The 21,132-nt window shown below is 36.4% G+C and overlaps 2 protein-coding genes, 1 long non-coding RNA gene and 1 other non-coding gene across 4 annotated transcripts; all 4 read right to left on the bottom strand.

Annotated features, from left to right (window-relative positions):
• Positions 1–1,639: 1,639 nt before the first annotated feature.
• Positions 1,640–4,336, bottom strand: LOC106362025 (hsp70-Hsp90 organizing protein 3). The gene is made up of 6 exons (XM_013801843.3): positions 3,372–4,336; positions 2,818–3,106; positions 2,653–2,738; positions 2,342–2,565; positions 2,130–2,256; positions 1,640–2,044 (listed from the first exon to the last, which is right to left on the bottom strand). Exons 1-6 carry the CDS (start codon positions 4,215–4,217, stop codon positions 1,931–1,933), a joined length of 1,686 nt encoding a protein of 561 aa, XP_013657297.1. The 5' UTR covers positions 4,218–4,336; the 3' UTR covers positions 1,640–1,930.
• A 114-nt stretch (positions 4,337–4,450) lies between these two features.
• On the bottom strand, positions 4,451–4,524 carry TRNAN-GUU. The gene has a single exon. It is a non-coding gene; the product is annotated as a tRNA-Asn (tRNA).
• On the bottom strand, positions 4,475–5,543 carry LOC106360335 (auxin-responsive protein SAUR36-like). The gene has a single exon (XM_013799919.2). It carries the CDS (start codon positions 5,491–5,493, stop codon positions 5,053–5,055), a length of 441 nt encoding a protein of 146 aa, XP_013655373.1. The 5' UTR covers positions 5,494–5,543; the 3' UTR covers positions 4,475–5,052.
• A 9,042-nt stretch (positions 5,544–14,585) lies between these two features.
• LOC125586883 lies at positions 14,586–16,850 on the bottom strand. Its single transcript, XR_007323404.1, has 4 exons — positions 15,942–16,850; positions 15,635–15,708; positions 15,153–15,534; positions 14,586–14,927 (listed from the first exon to the last, which is right to left on the bottom strand). It is a non-coding gene; the product is annotated as an uncharacterized LOC125586883 (long non-coding RNA).
• Positions 16,851–21,132: the final 4,282 nt, after the last annotated feature.

Raw genomic sequence — 21,132 nt, 5'->3', positions numbered from 1 at the left:
GCTGGCTGTTTTGTCCGCAAGACGCAATCTCATCTTTCAATACTTTTTTTCTTACTCCATTACCAATTGAGAAACGAACTCGAAGGCTTTCCCATAGGGTCGCTGCTACAGACTCGTATGAGACGGTGGAACGGATCTTGGAGTCGATGAAGGTTCGCATCCACCCAATGATCATTGAATTAGCAGCAAGTCAGAAGCTGAGATCCGGCTCCAGTGTTGGTTTCGTGAGAGTTCCATCAATGAAACCCAACTTCTGTTTTGCTTGAAGTGAGTTTCTCATCTCTGTCGCCCATTCTGGATAGTTTTGTTCTTTCAAAACAACAAAAGAGATCAACGCTCCGGGATTATCAGAGGGGTGGAGCAGGAACAGAGGATTTGTTGAGGCAGCAGCAGCTGTAATTGCTCCTATTGGTCCCGACATCTTTATGTTCTTCGTAGAGAGTAGAAGTTAGACAGAGCACGACACCGGCTTAAACAGCGGAGGTGGCTCTCGTTAATGGCGGCGGCTGTATTTAGATTCTAAGTCAAAAGATCTTATGCTCTGGTACTATAAAATCTTGTATATTTCCTTGTGTTGTTAAGCCACATTACGGTAAAAGTATATATACAACGTAGTTTTTTATTTTGATAGGAGTGATGAACAGTAACGTATCTATAAGATACTATTGATATATATCACAAACCCAATAGTTATCTATGATGTGAAGGCATTACTTCTTTCTACATAAAGTATGTAATTTTTAGCATATCGGGAATAGGTGGAAAATTTTATCAATTGACTAAACATTGAGTGCTCTTTTAGTTATTATAAACAAATTTTCAAATTACTAGCTTTCTAGAAAAGTTTAATAATTTGTATAAGGTGACGATTAGGTTATCGCCACATTTGCAAAACATGCAGTTATTTAAAATAATGTTTAGCAATATTGCTTCCCTTGTTAGAAAAGCATTTTAGTTCAATTAACAAGGGATAAACACAAATATTCGTTACTTGTCTTATACATGCTACTTAACCTGTATTTATCTCAATTTTTCATTCAAATCAAATATCAAATCGTTAATTTTGCTACTTGTACATATAAAGCAAGTAACAAGTATAAAAATAAGTTAACGACTCGTTTTAATAATACTTATAACTGAAAAATGATAAATAAACCATAAAAATGAAAATTCTAAACAGATATTTCTTTGTTATAAGAAGTAAGCAATATTTCGTATAAAAAAACATATTTTTTCCTTCTTCTTTTTTATATTAAATAGAAATATTACCAAGTTTTTACTTAGTCGAGTGACAACAACAAAATTCATAATCTTCTCAGTATTATCCTCCAAATAATTCTTAGAATGGAAATATATCCAAATAATTCTTAAATATTAGGAAGTAAAAAATAATCGAACAAGTCAAATAACTTGCAAATAATATATTTTTGAACAAGTATTCGAAAAAATAAGGCTTTAGACAAGTATTCGAAAAAAGTTACCTATATTCGACAAGTAGTCTCGAAGAATACTTAAATCTGGTAGTGTTAAAAATCAAGATTACTAAGAAAATGCATCAAAAAAACTGCCGTATAATGGCTAAATAGATCCTACAGAGTTCAGATCACCATAACGTGGAAAGCAAGTGAAAGCTTAAAAGTGTTGAAACAATTAGAGCGGAACATAATTAAAAGCCTCTGTGCAAAGTTCATCAGGATACAATATTATCGGAGGAACAGCTTTATGGACTTAAAAGCTTGAACACATACTCTGTAGAAAAGATTCGAAGGAAGTAAACACAAATAAGATAAAGAGAAAAAATAAGAGAACACAACTCGATAATAACTCACAAAACATGACCCAAAGCAGATCAGAAACTAAGTTAACCGATACAACACCGTAGGAACTTGGATATAAATTTGACTTTGAATCCGGTTTCAGCATAACCAATCTACCGAACCTGAACAATACCAGCACTAACCAGCTTCTGTATCTTGTTCATCACCATTGGGTTCTTCATATGCTCTTGTGCAGCTTTTGGATTCTCTTGGAAATCAACCAGTACCTGCGATATTCATTCCACAGAACTCTCAAACTCAGCCTGTGAGCTATGAATCTATTTCAGATACAATTTTCACTTCTGTTTATACCTGTCTCATCACCGGATCAGACAATATGTTCTGAACTTCTGGATCTTGCATCGCCTTTGCTTGTCTCTCTTTCAATTCTTCTGGTGTCAGGTCACCGCGGTTCGCTTTGTTGATCTGCTCCACACATCTGAGTGATAACATAGCAAACAATTTCAATACACCGACTCAGATTACATGACTTTAACAGTAGCAGACAAGCAACAGTTGCAAACCTTCTAACACCATCGAGCAACTCCTGGTTCTTAGGATCATGGTTCAGCCCTTCTTGATACGTCTCCATGGCTTTGTCGTACTCCTTCATGAAAAACTGAATAGCTCCTTTCCGAGTGTATCCTTTGGTGAAGCTAGAGTCAAGCTCAATGCATTTCTCAGCATCTTTCAATCCCTCTGGTAAAGCTCCTAGCTTGGTGTAACAAGCAGCTCTATTGCTGTAAGCCTGCAGACCAGGAAAGAAAACACCCACTCAGATTCAAGTTTCCTTATACAAGGTGCTTAGCTCAAGACGAAACTGAAATGCTCTCACCCTCACGTCCTTTGGGTTTCTTTTGATTGCTTCTGAATAGTGCCTCACTGCCTCTGGATACTTTTGCTCTTTAAAGAATCCATTACCTGCATCCACGGAGAGATGTCAAATGCTTTATCCTTAGTATCAAATAGCGAGGTTGGTTGTTAATCAAATGTCAGTTACCTTTGTCACGCTCCTCCTCGGCTATCTTAGGATCAAAGTACTCCTGTTGCTCCAGCTCTTTCTTAGCTTTCTCAGCATCGTTTAGTTTCTTCAACGTATCAGGATTACGATGTTCTGTAAGCGCTTTTTGAAAAGTCTCGATCGCAGGTTCAAAGTCCTTTGAGCATTTCGCCATCTTCACCAGCGCAGACCCTTTCCTAGTCAAAGCTTTTGCTATCATCTTGAAGTCGAAACGAAGCTCTCTGCCTCTCTCAACAGCCTTGTCACAGTCTTGAATGCACTCCTCATACTGACATTCGATTCGAAGCAATTAGCCCTCAAAACGCCAAACACAAACACATAAAACACGTCTACATCCAGATGAACTATAACAGAACAACTAAACACTTCAACCCAAAACATCTTAATCTCCAGCAAGAAGCAGAGATCCAAGTTATCAAAACTCATCAAAATGCACAACAACTATCTACTTCATGAAACTTAGATTCCTTTCTTCCTCTAAAGATACGAGCTTAAAGCCAATTCCTCAGCAAAGAACACTTAACAGCAAGTACCTTTCCCATCTCAAGATAAACAGCAGCACGGTTCGTGAGATATGATATGTCTTCATCATCAAGCTCCATCGCCTTACTATAATGCTCAATGGCCTTCTCAAACTCCTTCTTCTTGTAGGCAGCGTTTCCTTGCTCTTTCTCCTTCTTCGCCTCCTCCTTCCTCTCTTTCTTCTCCCTCTCCTCCTCCGTCAACTCCATAGGCTCAGGCTCCGGCTCAGGCTCCGGTTCAACCTTCTTCGCCGGCTCAGCCTCATTCATCTCCGTGTCTTCTCCCTTAGACCCGGCAAACTTAACATTCAACAAAACACCCAACGCCTGCATCACTCTCTTATCCTTCATGTACAAATTAAGATTGTTAGGGTTCTTCTGAATCTCCTGCATCGTCTTCACGAAATCAGGCTGCTGCAAATAAACCCTAGTCCCCGGATCCGCCGTCAGCTTGGCCCACATCTCCTCCCCTTGGAACGCCTCAACGAACGGATTCGACGATGGCCCGCGGGGTCTTGACGCGTCGGCTAGCCCCGACTTCAACGTCTCGTTGCTCGGATCAACCTCTAAGCCTTTCCTATACGCATCGGCTGCTTCTTTGTACTGAGAAAGGCCCATGTACGCCGCGCCTAATCGGCTGTACCCTTTGGCCCAGTCCGGTTTGAGCTCTACGGTTTTCTGGGCGTCGGATAGTGCTTCGGCGTAGCGGTGGAGGGATGCGTAGGCGGCGGATCGGTTCGAGTAGAGGACGTGGTTGGTTGGGGACAGGTTGATTGCTTCGGTGAAGTGTGTGATTGCGGCGGCGTAATCGCCGGAGGAGAAGGCGGCGTTTCCTTTTGATTTTGCTTCTTCCGCCATTGAATGCTATTAGAGTGTTGTGTCGCATCTTCGATGATGGCGAAAGCTTAAAAAGAGAGAGGAGAACTAACTGAGTATGGTGGTGAGCGATTGGGAGAGACAACGAGAGGGTTCTCGAAATTTCGATTTGTCGAGAACGTTCCTAGTAAATAAAGAAGCCGTGGCATTGATCAAAAAAAAAAAAAAAAAAAAAAAAAGCCGTGGCAAGAAAAAATAATTAAAAATAAAATAACCGCTCCAGGGAGGGGTTGAACCTCCGACCTTGTGGTTAACAGCCACACGCTCTAACCAACTGAGCTACTGAAGCTTTTGAATATTTGTACGGCTTTTATTTATATAGCGCAATAATGTGCGTTAGTGAAGTGTTGAAGCTCAACATTGTTCTGAAGCGTCTTGAGGTAGGAAAGAGCGTCATAGTAAACACACTTGTTAGTTTGATATGGCCTATAAAATTATAGTTTTGATTCGTTTAACTCGTTAGTTACCTTATATATTTTACTATTGTAATAATTATCATAGTAGCATACACGTTTATTTTATTGTATAGTTTGAATCATTTGGCTGAGAATACCACATCTATACATCTGATTTCATACCGTTTTTATGGTTGATAACTATTAATAGATAAATCTCATATCATTGTGATATTGGATTACCAATCAAACTTTTCATATGTTTCAGTAAATGAAATTGCATTCACACTGATCTTGTATTAAGTATAGCTGTACGACTAGTGATATTCACACACACACACAAATAATTTGGAAGAAATGTCAAGTTATAGAATTTTGCAAGTCCTTTTCCTGCGACAATGATCCCATGCGGCGATCCTCATTTAAACTTTCTCAAAATCAGAAACCCGACACGTAATCGTGATTCGACCCGGTTGATCGAACCCATCAACCAGCTCCGCTTGTTCCAACAACTCTCCGAACAATGGGTGATTAAAGTAGATCAACGGCACCACAACCCGCCGCGTGTCACCGTCTGATTCACCGACGTGAACCACCAGATGTCTCTTCGGAACAACATTCATCGACAGAGACGCGTTCGGATCCTTACCCAGTCGGATCTTGCTATTACCCGAAATCTTCTCGCCACCGCATAATCTCTTGGCTCCACGGCTTAGACACCGTGCTAATGAGCGGATTCCGGTGATCGGATTTGTGATTCGGGTCCTGCATTGACGTTTATTCGTTTGAGTTCTTCTGCATCGAGTCCATTTGAAGATCTTGACAAATCTGTGTCCGATTTTGAAACCTATGACTCTCTCCATGCATGTTCAGTACCGATTAAACGAATGTGAAGAAAGTAAAGGCTTTTAGATAAAAAAATGAGATGGTTTATCTTATATCGTATTTCAAGAAATGGGGTTGATTAAGTTTTTGTTCTCTCTGTTTTTTTTTTTAAGTTGGAGAAGATTGTTTGGGTACGAGAAGGAAAGGAAACCTCTTATATAGGGGTTTGAGAGCTGTGACCGATGCGACGATGGTGGTCGAATGAGTGTGCGTGCCCTTTTTGATGTACACTGTAAACAAGAGATATGGTGAAAAGATCTTATTATTCTTCTTTGTCACAATCGTGACTTTTATACACAGCTTAGCCTACATAATGTGATAGCACCAAATCACAACAGAATCTATCGATATCTATCTACCCTTATCTTTACAACAGAACTCACACAATATACATTTACGTACGTCGGTTCGATCCTCCTTAACACTCTCCCTCAAGTTGGAGCGTGCAAATCACACACTCCAAACTTGGACAACAAGTAACAAAATGATGAAGTCCCCAATGCTTTTGTCAAGATATCCGCGAGTTGCTCATTAGTCCGAACATGAACGGTAGAGATGAGCTTGGCTTTAACCACGTCTCTCACACTGTGACAGTCTGTCTCTATATGCTTCGTCTGTTCATGGAACACAGGATTCACTGCGATATAGATGGCAGATTTACCATCACAAAACAACTCCATCTGGGTCTCATGCTTAACTCCAAGATCTTCCAAAAGTCTCTTCATCCACTTCAGCTCTTTCAATGCATCTGATATAGCACGGTACTCGGCCTCTACAGACGAATGAGACACTGTGTTTTGCTTCTTAGTTTTCCATGCGACAGGTGAGTTGCCAAGCACACCATATACGCCGACAATGATCTTCTCGTAAGCGGGCTTGAGTTGTAATCAGAGTCGCAATATGCATGTATCTTCAAATCACTGTCAGACCTCAGCATAATACCTTGGTCTGGGCTCCCCTTTAAGTATCGTAGAACTCGCATTACTGCCTCACAGTGTGCCTCTCTTGGCTCATGCATCACATGAGACAACACGTGAACTGCATACGATAAATCTGGCCTTGTTAGAGTTAAGTATACCAGACGACCCACTACTCTTCGGAACTTCACAGGATTAACACACAACAAACTCTTATCCGCCAGCAACCGATGGTTCATCTCCATTGGTGTAGTTGCCGGTTTACTACCAAGCATAGCATCCCAGCCTCATCTGCGATGTCTAGCGCATACTTACGCTGTGATAGAAACATTCCTTGAGGACTTCTCGCGATCTCTATACCAAGAAAATACTTGGCCTTCTCCAGATCTTTCATATGAAAGCAGTCACTCAAGTACTTTTTGAACTTTACCATCATATCCAGATTATTACCCGTGACGATCAAGTCATCTACATATATGAGAACTCGCACACTCTTATCTCCCTTGATGTAAGTGAACAACGAGTAATCCTCATATGATTGCACAATCCCGAATCCTGTAAGAGCTTTTGTCAGCTTCTCAAACCAACACATGGGAGCTTGTTTCAACCCATACAAGGATTTCCGCAGCCTGCATACTTTGTTTGGATTATCTGAATGAAACCCTGGAGGAAGCCTCATGAACACTTCTTCTTCCAAATCTCCATGTAGAAATGCATTATAGACATCCATCTGGTGTACTTCCCAATTCTTTGTGATGAGGACATTCAACCAGAGCCGGAACCAGACTTAACTGAACCTGATATCCAGGACATGATCAGCAACATAACCAAATCAGAGACAGTCCAAGAAGTGTCAGTACCAACCGTATTCAAGGGAGCTATCACTAGACAAAGAGCTAAGATACTTCAACATAAATTTAATGAGAGCATGATACTTGCTTCTGATCTTGGACAGGTTAAACTGGCTGGTGAATCAAGCTTGAAGAAAGATGAACTAAAGGGTGAAGAACCGGTTAAGGAGAAACAAGCATCAAGTGAGGATATGTGGCCATTCATCCCGGAGCAATGCCACACCAACCTGATGATCATTACCATGGAAGATCAACTTGCCTAGCAAGTCTCTTGGACGAATCTAGCAACTAGGCTAAGCTCTTTGTGTGTGCTCTTTTTCCCTTACTCTTGGTTTTGTCCCAAATGGGTTTTCCAGGGGAGGTTTTTAACGAGGCCACAACTTGCTTCACACTTATCCCAAGTGCTAAGTTCGATCCAAGGCTAAGAAGACTCATGACCTTATTTCATGTTTTACACTATAGTTTGTTTCCTTATTTGTATTTTCGTGACCTAAGTGGAGCCTGTTCCCTTGGTCCTATTTATATGTTTTTGCAAGCCCACTTTTGGGGCAGACTTTGAATAAACATAAACTTTTCTTTTAAAGAAAACCCTAGAGCTCTCAAGCTAGAACTCGCCTCCTTCTCTTTGCCTTGTGAGACCAGTACCTCCACGGCCTAGAGGAACCTTGTGTTGCATCACGAGCCTTCCATCTCTCGTGTGGTGCACTTCATTCCATCAAACAGTTCCAGTTCAGATCCTCTTGGTTGATTAGATCAGTCCATACGGATCACCCTTGTGTTAGATCGGCTCCTCCTCTCTTGCTTGGGAACATACAGCCTTTGATAGCTTAGGCTTGTATCACTTTGCCACAGCAACCTGTAAAAGAGTTTGAACCATGTCCATCTTGGCCACCGTTGCAAATGTTTCTTCATAATCTTCACCCTCTACTTGATGATTTCCACAGCAGCAAGTCTAGCTTTGTACCTCTCTATAGTCTCATCTGCATTATATTTAATAGTGAACACCCACTTGCTACCAATGGCTTTCTTCCCTGGTGGCATGTCAACTATATCCCATGTTCTACTTATTCAAGTGCATCCACAAAGCAAGGTCAATTTCAAGATACAAGAATCATTAACTTCGAAGTTGAAGATCGAAATGATGAGGAATTAAGAGATGTTCTTAAGGTGGAGTACTGAGCCAGAAGCATAAACAGAAGTAGAGACATGTCAAGCAAGCGAACGTGCATCAGATGATTTAAACGAGTATCAATAATCAAGAGACAGATCTCAGAGGTAGATCATTCCACCACTAAAACTCAGTGATTACAAATGTGGATATATGGGACATGAAGAAGAATCTGAAGAGATTATATGTATGATCGTTGAAGATGGAGGTACATAACCAAATAGCTATCAAGAAGCCATGAGTGATCCATATAGTGAAAAATGGAATGAAGCTGCCAAGGAAGAAATTGTTTCACTAAAGAAGAGTGGCACTTGGGTATTGATTGATAAACCAAAGGACCAAAAGACTATAGGCTGCAGGTAGATCTTCAAAAGGAAATCATGTATAGTTGGAGTAGAGGATCAAAGATTCAAGGCCAAACTAATAGCAAAAGGTTACTCGCAGAAGGAAATCATCGACTATAAGGAAATATTTGCTCAAGTAGTCAAGCATGTGTCTAGTAGATACATGTTGTCTGTTGTAGCTCATTTTAACTTAGAACTGCAACAGATAGACGTCAAAACGGCATTCTTACATGGAAACATTGAAAAATACACTGTGATGGATCAGCATGAAGGTTTTGTGGACAAACATCATCCTGAGAAAGTCTATATACTGAAATGATCACTTTTATGGGCTGAAGCCGTCACCTTAGCAATGGAATAAGCGCTTTGATGACTTCACGAAGATGAATCAATATCAAAGTAGATGATATCTTGATTGCCGCTAAAAATGTCAGTCATGTTTGGAGTTTGAAGATACTTCTAAACAGTGAATTTGATATGAAAGACCTCAAAGATGCAAAGAAAATTTTTGCATGAAAATTGAAATATATAGAAGTAAGGGGTGCTTATGGATATCTCAAGAAGGTTATCTCGGAAAGATACTAAGTAATTTCAGAATGGATCAGTGTAACTCTGTTGCAACGCTTGTGGGAGCACACTTCAAGCTGAAGACTACAACAAAACATGAAATCAGAGAACATGCAGATCAAATGGAAGGTATAACTTATCAAAGCGTAGTGGGAAGCATTATGTATGTTATGATAGGCACTCGTCCTGACTTAGCATATAAGGCTGGTCTTGTAAGTCGTTTTACGTGCAATCCAATTCAAGAGCATTGGAGAGCAGTCAAGTGGGTGTTAAGATACATTCAAGGATCGCTTGATACAAAACTGTGCTACAAGCGTAAAGGAGAGTTCATTGTTAAGGGTTACTGCAAATCTCAACTTCAACAAGTTGTAATCCTTTCAACAGCAGAAGCATAATACATATCTCTATCAGAAGCCATTAGAGAAGGGGTATGGTTGAAGGGTTTAGCTGAAGAACTAGGTTTTGGTCAAGAGACGGTAGAGATATTATGCAATTCTCCAAGCACCATTGCTCTCTCCAAGAATGTTGTGCTTCATGAGAGAATAAAGCATGTCGCACAGAAGTATCATTATGGTCGAGATCTTATAAGCAAAGGGATAGTAGCAGTTTTGAAGATTGCCACATCTTACAACCCCGCATATATATTTACTAAAATTTTACTGGTTTACAAGGTGAAGGAAGCATTGAAGATGCTTCGTATTGGTAAGGAATGAGCTGAGACTATCCTGAAAAGGATGTCGAGTCTGGTAGAGGATTCGTGTGTTCGGTTTAGAGCACAAGGAGATTGGTGTAGAGGTTGATATATGCTTCAAGTGGAGATTTGAAGGTTTATAGTCATCAGATCAGCCACAAGTAGAAGACTCAAGCTGAAAGGAAGTTAGTCTTTCGTAGAGTCTTAAGTGTCTTAGATATTCTGTTTGAGTCTAAGAATTTGTAACATATTAGTCGGTTAGTACATGTGTCGTCCCTTCACATGCTGAGTACTATTAAGCACGTGCAAATAACTGAATTATAAAGCTATAAGTCTGAGTCTTGAGCTGATTAGAGTTGACTTAGGGTTTTTGTTATCAGCCAAGATTGAGAAGGAAAGACACAAAGAACGATTGTACAAGGAACTCGGTTGAGAGCAAGATTAGTATGTTGCTGGTTCAATTCCATCTCCCGTGGGTGTGAGCTATAGAGGCATTTCCTCGTTAACAGAGGGGTGTGATGAACACCGGATCAATAGTTGCTTGTGTTTGTGTCGATTGACTCGAGTTCGGTAAATCAAGATTAGGTTTCTATCTTCACACCAAAATTATAGTGTCTCTAAGATATAATACTAGGTTTGTATTTATGCCGTTGATAATTCTCCGATACTTATTTTAACTAATTGAATGTAAGAGTTGTATCATATTAATATAATAGTTTTTTTTTTTGCATAATATGTTCGTTTATCAAAACTTATTGATAATGAACGAAGGGAAATTGCCACTAATACCACTTTTCTAATACCACTTTTCAACTTTACACTTTTCAAATTTACCCTTAAAATTTTAATAGGCAAAATACTATTGTACCCCTCATTTCATTAATTTAACCTAGATCTATTTCTTCTCCAAATGTCTGTCACGAGATGAAATTGAGACGAGCTCCAACGAGATCTCCGGCGAACTTGGCGATCTCCGGCGAACTCGGCGAACTCGGCGATCTCTGACGAACTCGACCGACGAACTCGACCGACAATCTACGGCGAATTCGGCTATCTTCAAGTTTGTTTGTTTGTTGTTATTTTGTTGTTATTTTGTCAATAGAGAGAGTATTGGCGTGAGGATGAGCTCTTATCGTTCATGAGCTATGCAGTTTAGTATCCGACTCCGTTCTAGACCTCTCCCGCGGTTTGCTCAAGCTCCAATCCACACTCGAAGGGTTTTTGATTCTTATCGGTTACGAACAGAAACATGGGGATTGGAAGTTCAGTTCGACCGAGAATCATCAGTTTGTGAGGGTATGTGACACAAATAGCCGTTCCTGATCATTTTAGCTTGATTTCTCATAATCGATCAATTTCTGGGAAAGAAGACGAAGCTTTTCTCATGAGGTTTTAAAAATTTCAAATTTATAAAACCTTATAAATATTTATCGATGAGGAACATAGTGTTATGTTTTATCGTTTTTTGATATATCTTGTTGATTCTTCAAGCTTTAAGTAATTTTGTGTTGAATATATTTTGACTCCTACTAACTTATATTTCTTTCTTCTCCAGATCTTTGTCCTGCGATCAAATTGGGAGTTGCTCCAAACGAAATCACCGGTGAACTTTGCGATCTCTGGCGAACTTGGTGAGATGTAGACGCGATCCAGCGAACAGAGGAAGAAGATTGTCGAAGGTGTCAAGATAATTTGAGAAGGAAGCATCAAAGAAGGTGATTTTTGTCTTCTACTTTTGTTTTTCTGAAAATGATTTGTTTAAGTAATTTCATGTTGAAAATTTCCAAACATGATCTTTTTTATATGATGTTTGACAAAGGTGTCGATATTGAAATTGAAATTATACTCTGTGATATTTATAAGCCCTTATAAATTTTATATTATAGAAAAGACATACTATTTCTATTAGTTTTGATGTTTGAATATATATTGGGATATAATTCATTGGGATTTCACTGTTGATAAAGAAAGAAGAGGTTCAATTAGTGTTATTCCTAAAGATATATCCTACAAAGAGTTGATTATGGTAGTTCTAGAAGATTTTACAATAGATAACAATATAAAGTTTAGCTACGTTTCACCATCAAAGTCTATCTTTGGTACAGAAGATGCTCTTCCAGTTTTTATTAGGAATGATTTCCAAGTAGTATCCTTTATGAGCAAACATAAATATAGTGGAAAACTTTCTTCAGCTTTGACTAACAATTTATGAAGTAAACTCTTTGGTTATGTTTTACTTATAAATTTTATTATTTACTTTGCCACAGTTACTAGTTACTAACAATTTATGAAGTAAACTCTTTGGTTATGTTTTATTCTCTGACAATTTTTTTGCTTTTTAATAGGAATTAAGCTTGGTTAGGTTGGCGTTGAATGCCCTGCAAGGTGTTCTTCTCTTATTAGCATACAGAAGCTCTCTTATGGATTATGCTCTGAGCCAGCTGATAGGAAAACCCACAAAAGTCTGAGCTTGTGGCATCGGTTATCAAGCACTGACGCCTTAGGAGAGATTCTTTGAAACATAGGCTATTTTGGTTCTTTGGTCTTTCTTCTCCATAACTTCGTAGACCCATTTCATGAACTTCAAGTTGGAAGTTGAGGGACAGGGGGAGCTGTAAAGTAGGTGAAAATGAAGAAGCCAATAACAAGAGCCACTATACTCTTGTTAATCAGGCTTTTGCTATTGCTGTGAGAAAGGTCCTAGAAGGCTATATATGTGGTATGTATACATTATGTGCATCTGCAGAACTGAGGCGTTCATCTAACATTGTAGTTTTGTAAACCCTTTATAAATTTTTATAAACCATTATAAATTCAGAAACCCCAAGTATCTCTCAATGCTCAATCATCTCAATGCTCAATTATTACCTTTTTATAAGGCCTTATAAAAGAAACTGTAAAAGAATGATGTTCTTTAATAAGCAAAGAAATGATGTAAAGTTGGTTAATTTGGTGATTTATAAACTCTTATAAATAGATTTATAAACCTTGTAAATTAATTTATGAACACTTATAAATAAATGTAAAAACTCTTATAAATAGCTTATAATTTCTTGTAAATAGTTTTATAAACCCTTTTAAATAGTTTTATAAATATTTATATATGTTTTAAAAACTTTATAGATGGTTGATACAAGGTTTTATAAGCTCTTATAAAATTTATAAGTGATTTTATAAAGGTAACCCACTTGAGGTATTTATTACAATTTTTATATTTATAAAGCGTTATAAAAGAAACCGTAAAACACAATATATATATATATATATATGTATTTAGCCTTATGTTTTTATGTTTTCATAGGGAAACACAATTTTCAAGAAGATTGGAGTTGCAGAAAGAGAGAGAAGACACGTGCTTTTATATGTAATATATATGTTCTTGACACATATAAAAGAAACAAGACACATGTCTTTCGGTAATATATATGTGTAACACGTGTTCTTATAAGTGATTGTAAGCTGTAAATCATTTGTACTTTACATTTACTCTAGTTTCTTTTTTCAGAAAATTAGTAACGAGCATCTTCATGTATTTATATCACCGATTTTACTTTTTAAACTTTTTAAACTTATAATAGCTTTATGAATATTTACTTCTAAATGTAAAGATTTATAAAATCTTATAAAAGATTTATAAACTCTTGCAAAAGATTTATAAACTCTTGAAAAATATTTATAAAATCTTATAAATATTTATATATGTTTTAAAAACTTTATAGATGCTTGATAAAAGGTTTTATAAGCTCTTATAAAATTTATAAGTGATTTTATAAAGGTAACCCGCTTGAGGTATTTATTACAATTTTTATATTTATAAGGCCTTATAAAAGAAATCGTACAACAATATATATATATTTAGCCTTATGTTTTATGTTTTCAGAGGGAAACACAATTTTCAAGAAGATTGGAATTGCAGAAAGAGAGAGAAGACACGTGTTTTTATATGTAATATATATGTTCTTGACACATATAAGAGAAACAAGACACATGTCTTTCTGTAATATATATGTGTAACACGTGTTCTTATAAGTGATTGTAAGCTGTAAATCATTTGTACTTTACATTTACTCTAGTTTCTTTTTTCAGAAAATTAGTAACGAGCATCTTCATGTATTTATATCACCAATTTTACTTTTTAAACTTATAATAGCTTTATGAATATTTTACTTCTAAATGTAAAGATTTATAAAATCTTATAAATGATTTTTAAGACTTTATAAATGAAATTACCTTTCTAAATATTTATAAATGATTTTATAAAACCTTATAAATATTTGGTATATTCTTAAAAGTGATTTTATAAAAGTTTATAAATCATTTGTAGGAATATATATAAACTATTGATAAAGGTTTATAAATAATTTCTGAATTTTCATAAATGATTTATAAACATTTATAAATTATTTATTATCTTTATAAAGCCTTATAAGTATTTTATTATGATGATATAATTTGATATGATTTTTCTGCCCCTTCTTTATAAAAACAATTATATCATTTCTCAGATTTTCTTAGCAAACAGAGGTACATCATTAACATCATCCACAATCAACTAAAGGATATATATATAGACTTGGTAAGATTCAATCATGATTCATGAGCAAATCTACACTCAAGAACAATTCAACATCCATAAATATTCTATAATTCACCACAAAACAGTTAAGTCAAAAAGAAAGAGAAGCAAAAGATTCTCACTGCAGGAGGCAGGCCGAGCAGGACGATGGACGTAAAGCAAGCAAATCTTCTTGCTGGAGAAGTTTCTTGCCGCCCATAACACCGTCGTTTTGCTCCTCTCCACGTCTTCCGCCACAACCACAAAGATCGTCTGATCCACATCTAAAGCCGCCTCCGGAGACTTCTCCAACACTGAACTGTTAAGAAACGCAGAACCCAAAACAAAACTTTCAGATTCTGCCAACTTTCTTATTGTGAATCGACCATTCACCAACAAGTAAAATAATCCTCTTCCAAAAACATACAACTATTGCTTCAACGAACAAAAGAATATCACACACTATAGCAAGCAAAGGCTTATCCTTTTCAATCTTAACTTTTGTAAAACGAAAATAAGTAAAGAGTGGAAAAAAAAGCATTACATTATTGAACACCAAGGACAGTTGCTGTGAGAAACCTCGAGTTAGGTCGATGCCTTACATTAGGCTTCTCAAGATAAGCTCGGACGCCATCTTTTTCAGCTTGTCTCATCAACTCTGCTGCTTCTCTCAACAGAACCGAAGCTATTCAATTTTCAGTTTCCAGATCCATCAGCAGAAGCAGGCTGTTAAAGTAACCAAACACTCAAAATCTGATATAGAGTGCCTGAAAATTTTCTGCCACGAAACTTGTGGAAAAGCTATGGTCTTTGTATGTGAGAGAGAAAGCAAGTAAAAAAGTAAATGGAACAAAATCAACAACTGAGAAACAGAGGTTTCACAATCAAGGAATCAGAGGAGATTAGTTCGCTAAAGGGAACAGATTCTGCAATTTAAGACACAAGAAAAAACAAAAAAAAAATCTCAATGATTGTTCAATAAGATTTAATAGAAAAACAAAAGTCAATGATGAAAATGGTGATTACCATTGTACATCGAAGCAAATGTGTGCTGACAGGGTTGTGGCTCTCATATAAGCTTGAACACAGTTTCTCAGGAACTGAACATATCAATTACATTACAAAATAACTTAGATTTACAAAGGGTTATAAAGGATCTTAAGTTGTCAAAAACTCAATGTTTTCACAATCAAAACTGTTTATCTTAGATCGACCTATACAGATTAGAAGTCTAAAGCAACCTTGTTTGATTTTTTGACTAGAGTAACCACAAAATCGAAATTTCGCAAAATTAATCGACACAAACAAAAAAAAGGAAAAATTAGATGCATACCAGTTGGGAATCTTGTACAGAAGTAGGAGTCGACAGTGTGAACCGCAGAGAACCAGTGGAATGAGAGAGAGATGGTGGATCTCCGGTGAATCGGAGGTAGAGAGGAAGAAAAAAGATCGCGAGAGAGAGACGGTGGATCTCCGGTGAATCGGAGGCAGAGAAGAAGAAAAAAGATCGAGAGAAAGAGAGAGGAAAAGAAGATGATCGCGAGAGAGAGAGAGAGATAAAGTTAGGGTTAGTATGGTCTTTTGGTCATTAATGAAAAGTGTATTTGTGAAAATGTCCCCATACTAGTGGTATACTTGAAATGTGGTACCAAAGAAAGTGTAGAAGTAAAATTTCCCATGAACGAATTGGTTTATATGATTTATTTTAACCACACACAAAATATGCAAGTTGTAGAAAATAATACAAATCATATAAAAAGGTGCACATACGTAATATATCTATTTTCGACTTTCGTAGAATAAAATGATATTTTTCACGAAAACAGCCAAATTGGGTAATAATGTGAATATGTGATGAACCTTACCTAATGTTTTATTTAAAAAACATTAAATCAAGTAACGTGATGAAGGCAAGGCGACTCGAGCCTAACCAAAGTGCTAGCGACCCTGTCATTGTAGAACAAAGACAAATAAGAACAGCTAAAGAAAGTCAGTCCTAGATTTGTATGCGGGCAAGAAGACAATATAAACAAATAAATATATGCATCTTCCAAATTCTAGAAATTTTGTTATTAATCCACTAATCACGGATCTTATGTTTTGCTTCCACAATCTTTTTTGTTTGATCCTTCTTTTCTTGATATCAAACGGTACAATAACTAACCAGCAATTAACCAGTTAATTATTAGATACCACGGACAAATTATTTGATACAGTATAGTTTACCATATATATACCATTGAGCTTCGGGGTCCTTGCAAAATAGATAGTAATACAATACTATCAAACTAGGTTAAGAGTCTTTTTAACCTTTTGTGTAATGCACATAATATATATATATATATATATATTATTTTAAGTATTATTTGTTCTTTCATATATTATGAAATAACAAATATATATTAAATAATTAAAAATTAGTAACTATTACATATATAAATAAATTAGTCCTAACACATAAATAAATTTTATTAAGCCAAACAATCATTTTTTCTATTTTATATTAGTATATAATTAATTTAAATGATACAAACATAGAAACATAGATGTATAGTTTATTAACTAGAAGTCAAGTGTTAAAAACATCTTATATGATAATATCATACATAAATATTATAAAACTGGTGAGTATATGCTAATTGACAAGCCTGGTAGTCACAAGGTTTGGTTTCAAGTGGTTTATTTTGCTCAAACTAGTGATTGTCATCGTAAACATTAAAATTTGACTTGAAGCTTTTTTATAAACTTATTTTTGGGAGAACCTTCGTTTGACTACTACTGGTCTGTGCTTAAGATGAGACAATTGTGCGTGTGAGTAATGCTTCTGCGTTTGCTATGGTATCTGGTGATTTGATTTAATCAGATCAGATAAACTGATTCCAACAGATGACCTGACTGGTATGTTATGTATCACTTCCACTTTAAACTGAGAATCAACAATGGACTAAAGCATCATATGATTAGGGCCATTAAATATAGCTTTGACGCTTTTCTAGGACAGAGAATAGGCTTTCTTTTAACAAACAAGTATTGCACGAAAAATTAATGCTGTTGAGCAGAAATTGTAAATTTTAAAAATATTTTATTTAAAATATGCAACAAATTCATTAAAATTGAAAAGAAGTAATTAAATTGGAACGAACCAATGCTTCATTTTATATATATTATAAAATAAGAAAAATTTGAAAATGAAACAAAATTTATCCGATCTAAATATTTTTTTTTCCTATCAAATTTTGATTTTATAAAAGATTACGGGCCAAGCCCAATGGCCGAAGCCCACATACAGAGGCCCACATTACTAATCGGCCAACCAAACAAACCAGAGAAAACCCTAAGCCCAAATTGGCTTAACAGGCCCAAGCCCACCTACTCGAACCCAGCACCGACCGACTCTGGGAAACGCGTGCGTCGAGGAGGCAGAAGCGCGCCACGTGTGGAGATCTTGACCGTCAGTGCGCCACGCGTCACTCCGCCTCAACCCGACCGTCTCCGCCTTACCAAACCGCCGTACCCAACCGCTGAAAACCCTCGATTCGGCGGAGCTCTGAATCCCTTCGAGCCTCCACCGCAACCACATCTCTTCTTCACCACACTGAGACCCTGTCGGAGAGCATCCTCCCCCTGTTGAGAGCTCATCCGACGGCGACGCTACAAACCCTAAAAATCATAACCCGAAGAAACCTCTTCCGCTCCATGACCAGAGCCCATACTCGAGCAGACAACCACCCTCGAGACGCTGAAGCCGGCGACGTAAGACTGACGGAGTATTAACCTCCCGGGGACTTGAGCTGACGACGACGAAGTTATAGTACCTTCCGCCTCCCAGCGACTAGAACCGGCGGCGGCGGAGCTAACTAAGCCTCCACCTCCCGGGACAAAAAAACACAAACATCTTTACCTCTCCGCTCCTTTAGACCTTCGCGTCTTCACACCAGTGACAGAACCACCACCTCGGGTGACTGACCAGAGCTCAGGCAAGGCGGAAGCCGTTAGAAACGAGGGTGAAATACAATCGGGGACTTTTTACTGAAGGATGACGGTCTCCGGCGACGGCACGCACGCTCACGCGCCGGCCGTTCGCCGGAGATCTACTTTCTCTCTCTTTCGCTACTTTTTCTCTCTTTCGCTACTTTCTGTCTCCGATCTAAATATTTTCTGTGCCAAACTTTTTTATACCCATAATATTATATTTTTCTAGAAAACAAAAAAACTAAAAACATTTCTAGGCCTTGAGAGCATTGAATGCATCTACAAGTCTGAGCTTCATTTTGGTGGCATAGCCAAGTGGTAAGGTCTATGGACAGAAAAAATATAATATGGCGAATTGAACCTATATGTAGTATTTAACATTTTACCAAAAAAAAAAACCTATATGTAGTATAGATGTTCTAGTATTTGTATATGTAACCCCATTTCTCACTTTAAAATTTAGATTCTCGGGGAAATTTGGGGCATACTCTAGATCGTATCTCACGAGATTTTGTGCAATATATTATCGATATCTTTTATTTTTAATATTAGGAAAATTCAGTTACCAATTTGAAAGCCCAAGATATTATGTGGGTGTTGCACACGTTAATATGATTAGTTGATTGAATCCTTTGAACCGTGATTTTAGTTAAATCGAATAATCTAGTTTCTCTATATTCTGTTTTGCATTTATTATAGGGACAATGAAGTGGATATACAAAACGCATGCCCGTTATAAAATAATGGGAACGAAGTGACAGTGGAGGCTCAAAGCTTACCTCAAACGAAATGAAGAGACGAAATTACCCTTTTTCTCAGATCCACCCACTGACTGAGCTAAATCCACTGACACACGCAGCTGGGTCCACTGACACACACAACATAATCAACAGTTGTTTTGACAGCTTTTTCTTTACAACTTTTTTAAAGATGATCACATTTTTTTTGAACACTCAACTTTTTTTCTTATTCAATACTTTAGTATTTATTAATATATTAATATATGACTTATTTTGATTATTATACTTTATACAATTATATATAAATGTGAAAATGTATTTGTATATAGAGTTATGATCAAAACAATATGCTATATAATATTAAAATATATGTATCGCTACATACTTTGTTAGACGTTAATAATACATATGGTACAAAATATATTTAATGCTACATCGTTAGTTAGCCGTTAATAACAAATAATGTAACAAACTAACAAATCGTGTGGCTGGTAATAAATATTGTAACAACTAGCAAATCAATTATCCAAAACAATGTATCATCTAACAAGTCACTTCTTAGCAGCTAACAAATTGTATACCTGGTAATAAATAATGTAACAACTAACAAATCATTTACCCAAAACAATGTATCATCTAACAAGTCATATATCCAAATCATGTAACATCTACCAAACGATGTAACAGTTACACGTTTTGTTTAGCCGTTATAAAATAGTATTCATGACCGTTATAGAAACATAGTCATGAGTTTAAAATTCTCCAGTTTTTCTTTTGATATTAAATTATTACCAAGTCATCTTCTTAAACACGAACAATTTTATTTTAGAACATTCACAGGAAAAAAAAAGAAAATTATTAAGATTGAAAAAGCAATTATCATGATTTATAAAAAAAAACAAATTGATTATAAAATACAGAAAATCAATGGAAGAAAAGAAAGAGAGTTGGAGAAAGTTGAGTTTACGAGAGGAAACAAAAAGCTAGAGTGAAGGAGAAGAGAAGAGAAAAGTAGAAAACTGAAAAATCATTAAAAAGATATATAAATCAAAAGACATCTCTTGGTAACTGCATTGTTAAGTCTACGGAAGGTCTTTTTAAGCAAGTGGCAGTGACTCTGACACATCTCCCTGTAGACCTGCGCATAGAGGAGTAGGGGCAATTACGGAACGGAAAAATCTTTTTTTTTTTTTTTGAACGGAACGAAAAGGAAAAATCTTGTTTATGAGATATGGTAGATGTTTAATAAGGGGGTCTAAAATGATTAGAAACACATATTATCTCTTTATTATATGTATCAAATAGCGAATCTTATCTTTATTTGAAATAAATAATGTGGATTAAAGACCGATTTGTTAGAATTATGAATATCTATAAAATCTAGAATTTCGATCTTAAAAATTGAGTACGCCAAAAATGAAATGAGTTAAAGAATATACTTGGAATATAATATTTGGCATCCAAGCGATAGAGAAATTAAGTGGTTGTTTAAATTAAATACAGTTTAAAATAAAATATTTTATACAACTTTATTTATAAATACACTAATTGATAATTGGGAATATACTGTAATACTGAAGGGTTTAAAATTGATTTACATATTTTGGGTTGATTAAAGTGCTAATACAATTCTAAACTATATTTTGTCAGCTTCATAAATTAAAATTTGAAATAAAACCATAGGTAGTTAGGATGAACTCAAATATAATTTGTACATTGATTTAAAATTCTGTGAAGTATACGTTATATATCAATGTATAGTGTTTTTATAGTTTAGAATGAAAGGTGCTATGGTATAGGATTTGTTCAGAG

The sequence above is a fragment of the Brassica napus genome, chromosome A2 (genome assembly GCF_020379485.1).
Source record: "Brassica napus cultivar Da-Ae chromosome A2, Da-Ae, whole genome shotgun sequence".
Taxonomy (NCBI): Eukaryota; Viridiplantae; Streptophyta; class Magnoliopsida; order Brassicales; family Brassicaceae; genus Brassica; species Brassica napus.
Note: the sequence above shows the minus strand (reverse complement) of the source record. Positions and strands in the feature narration are given on the sequence as shown.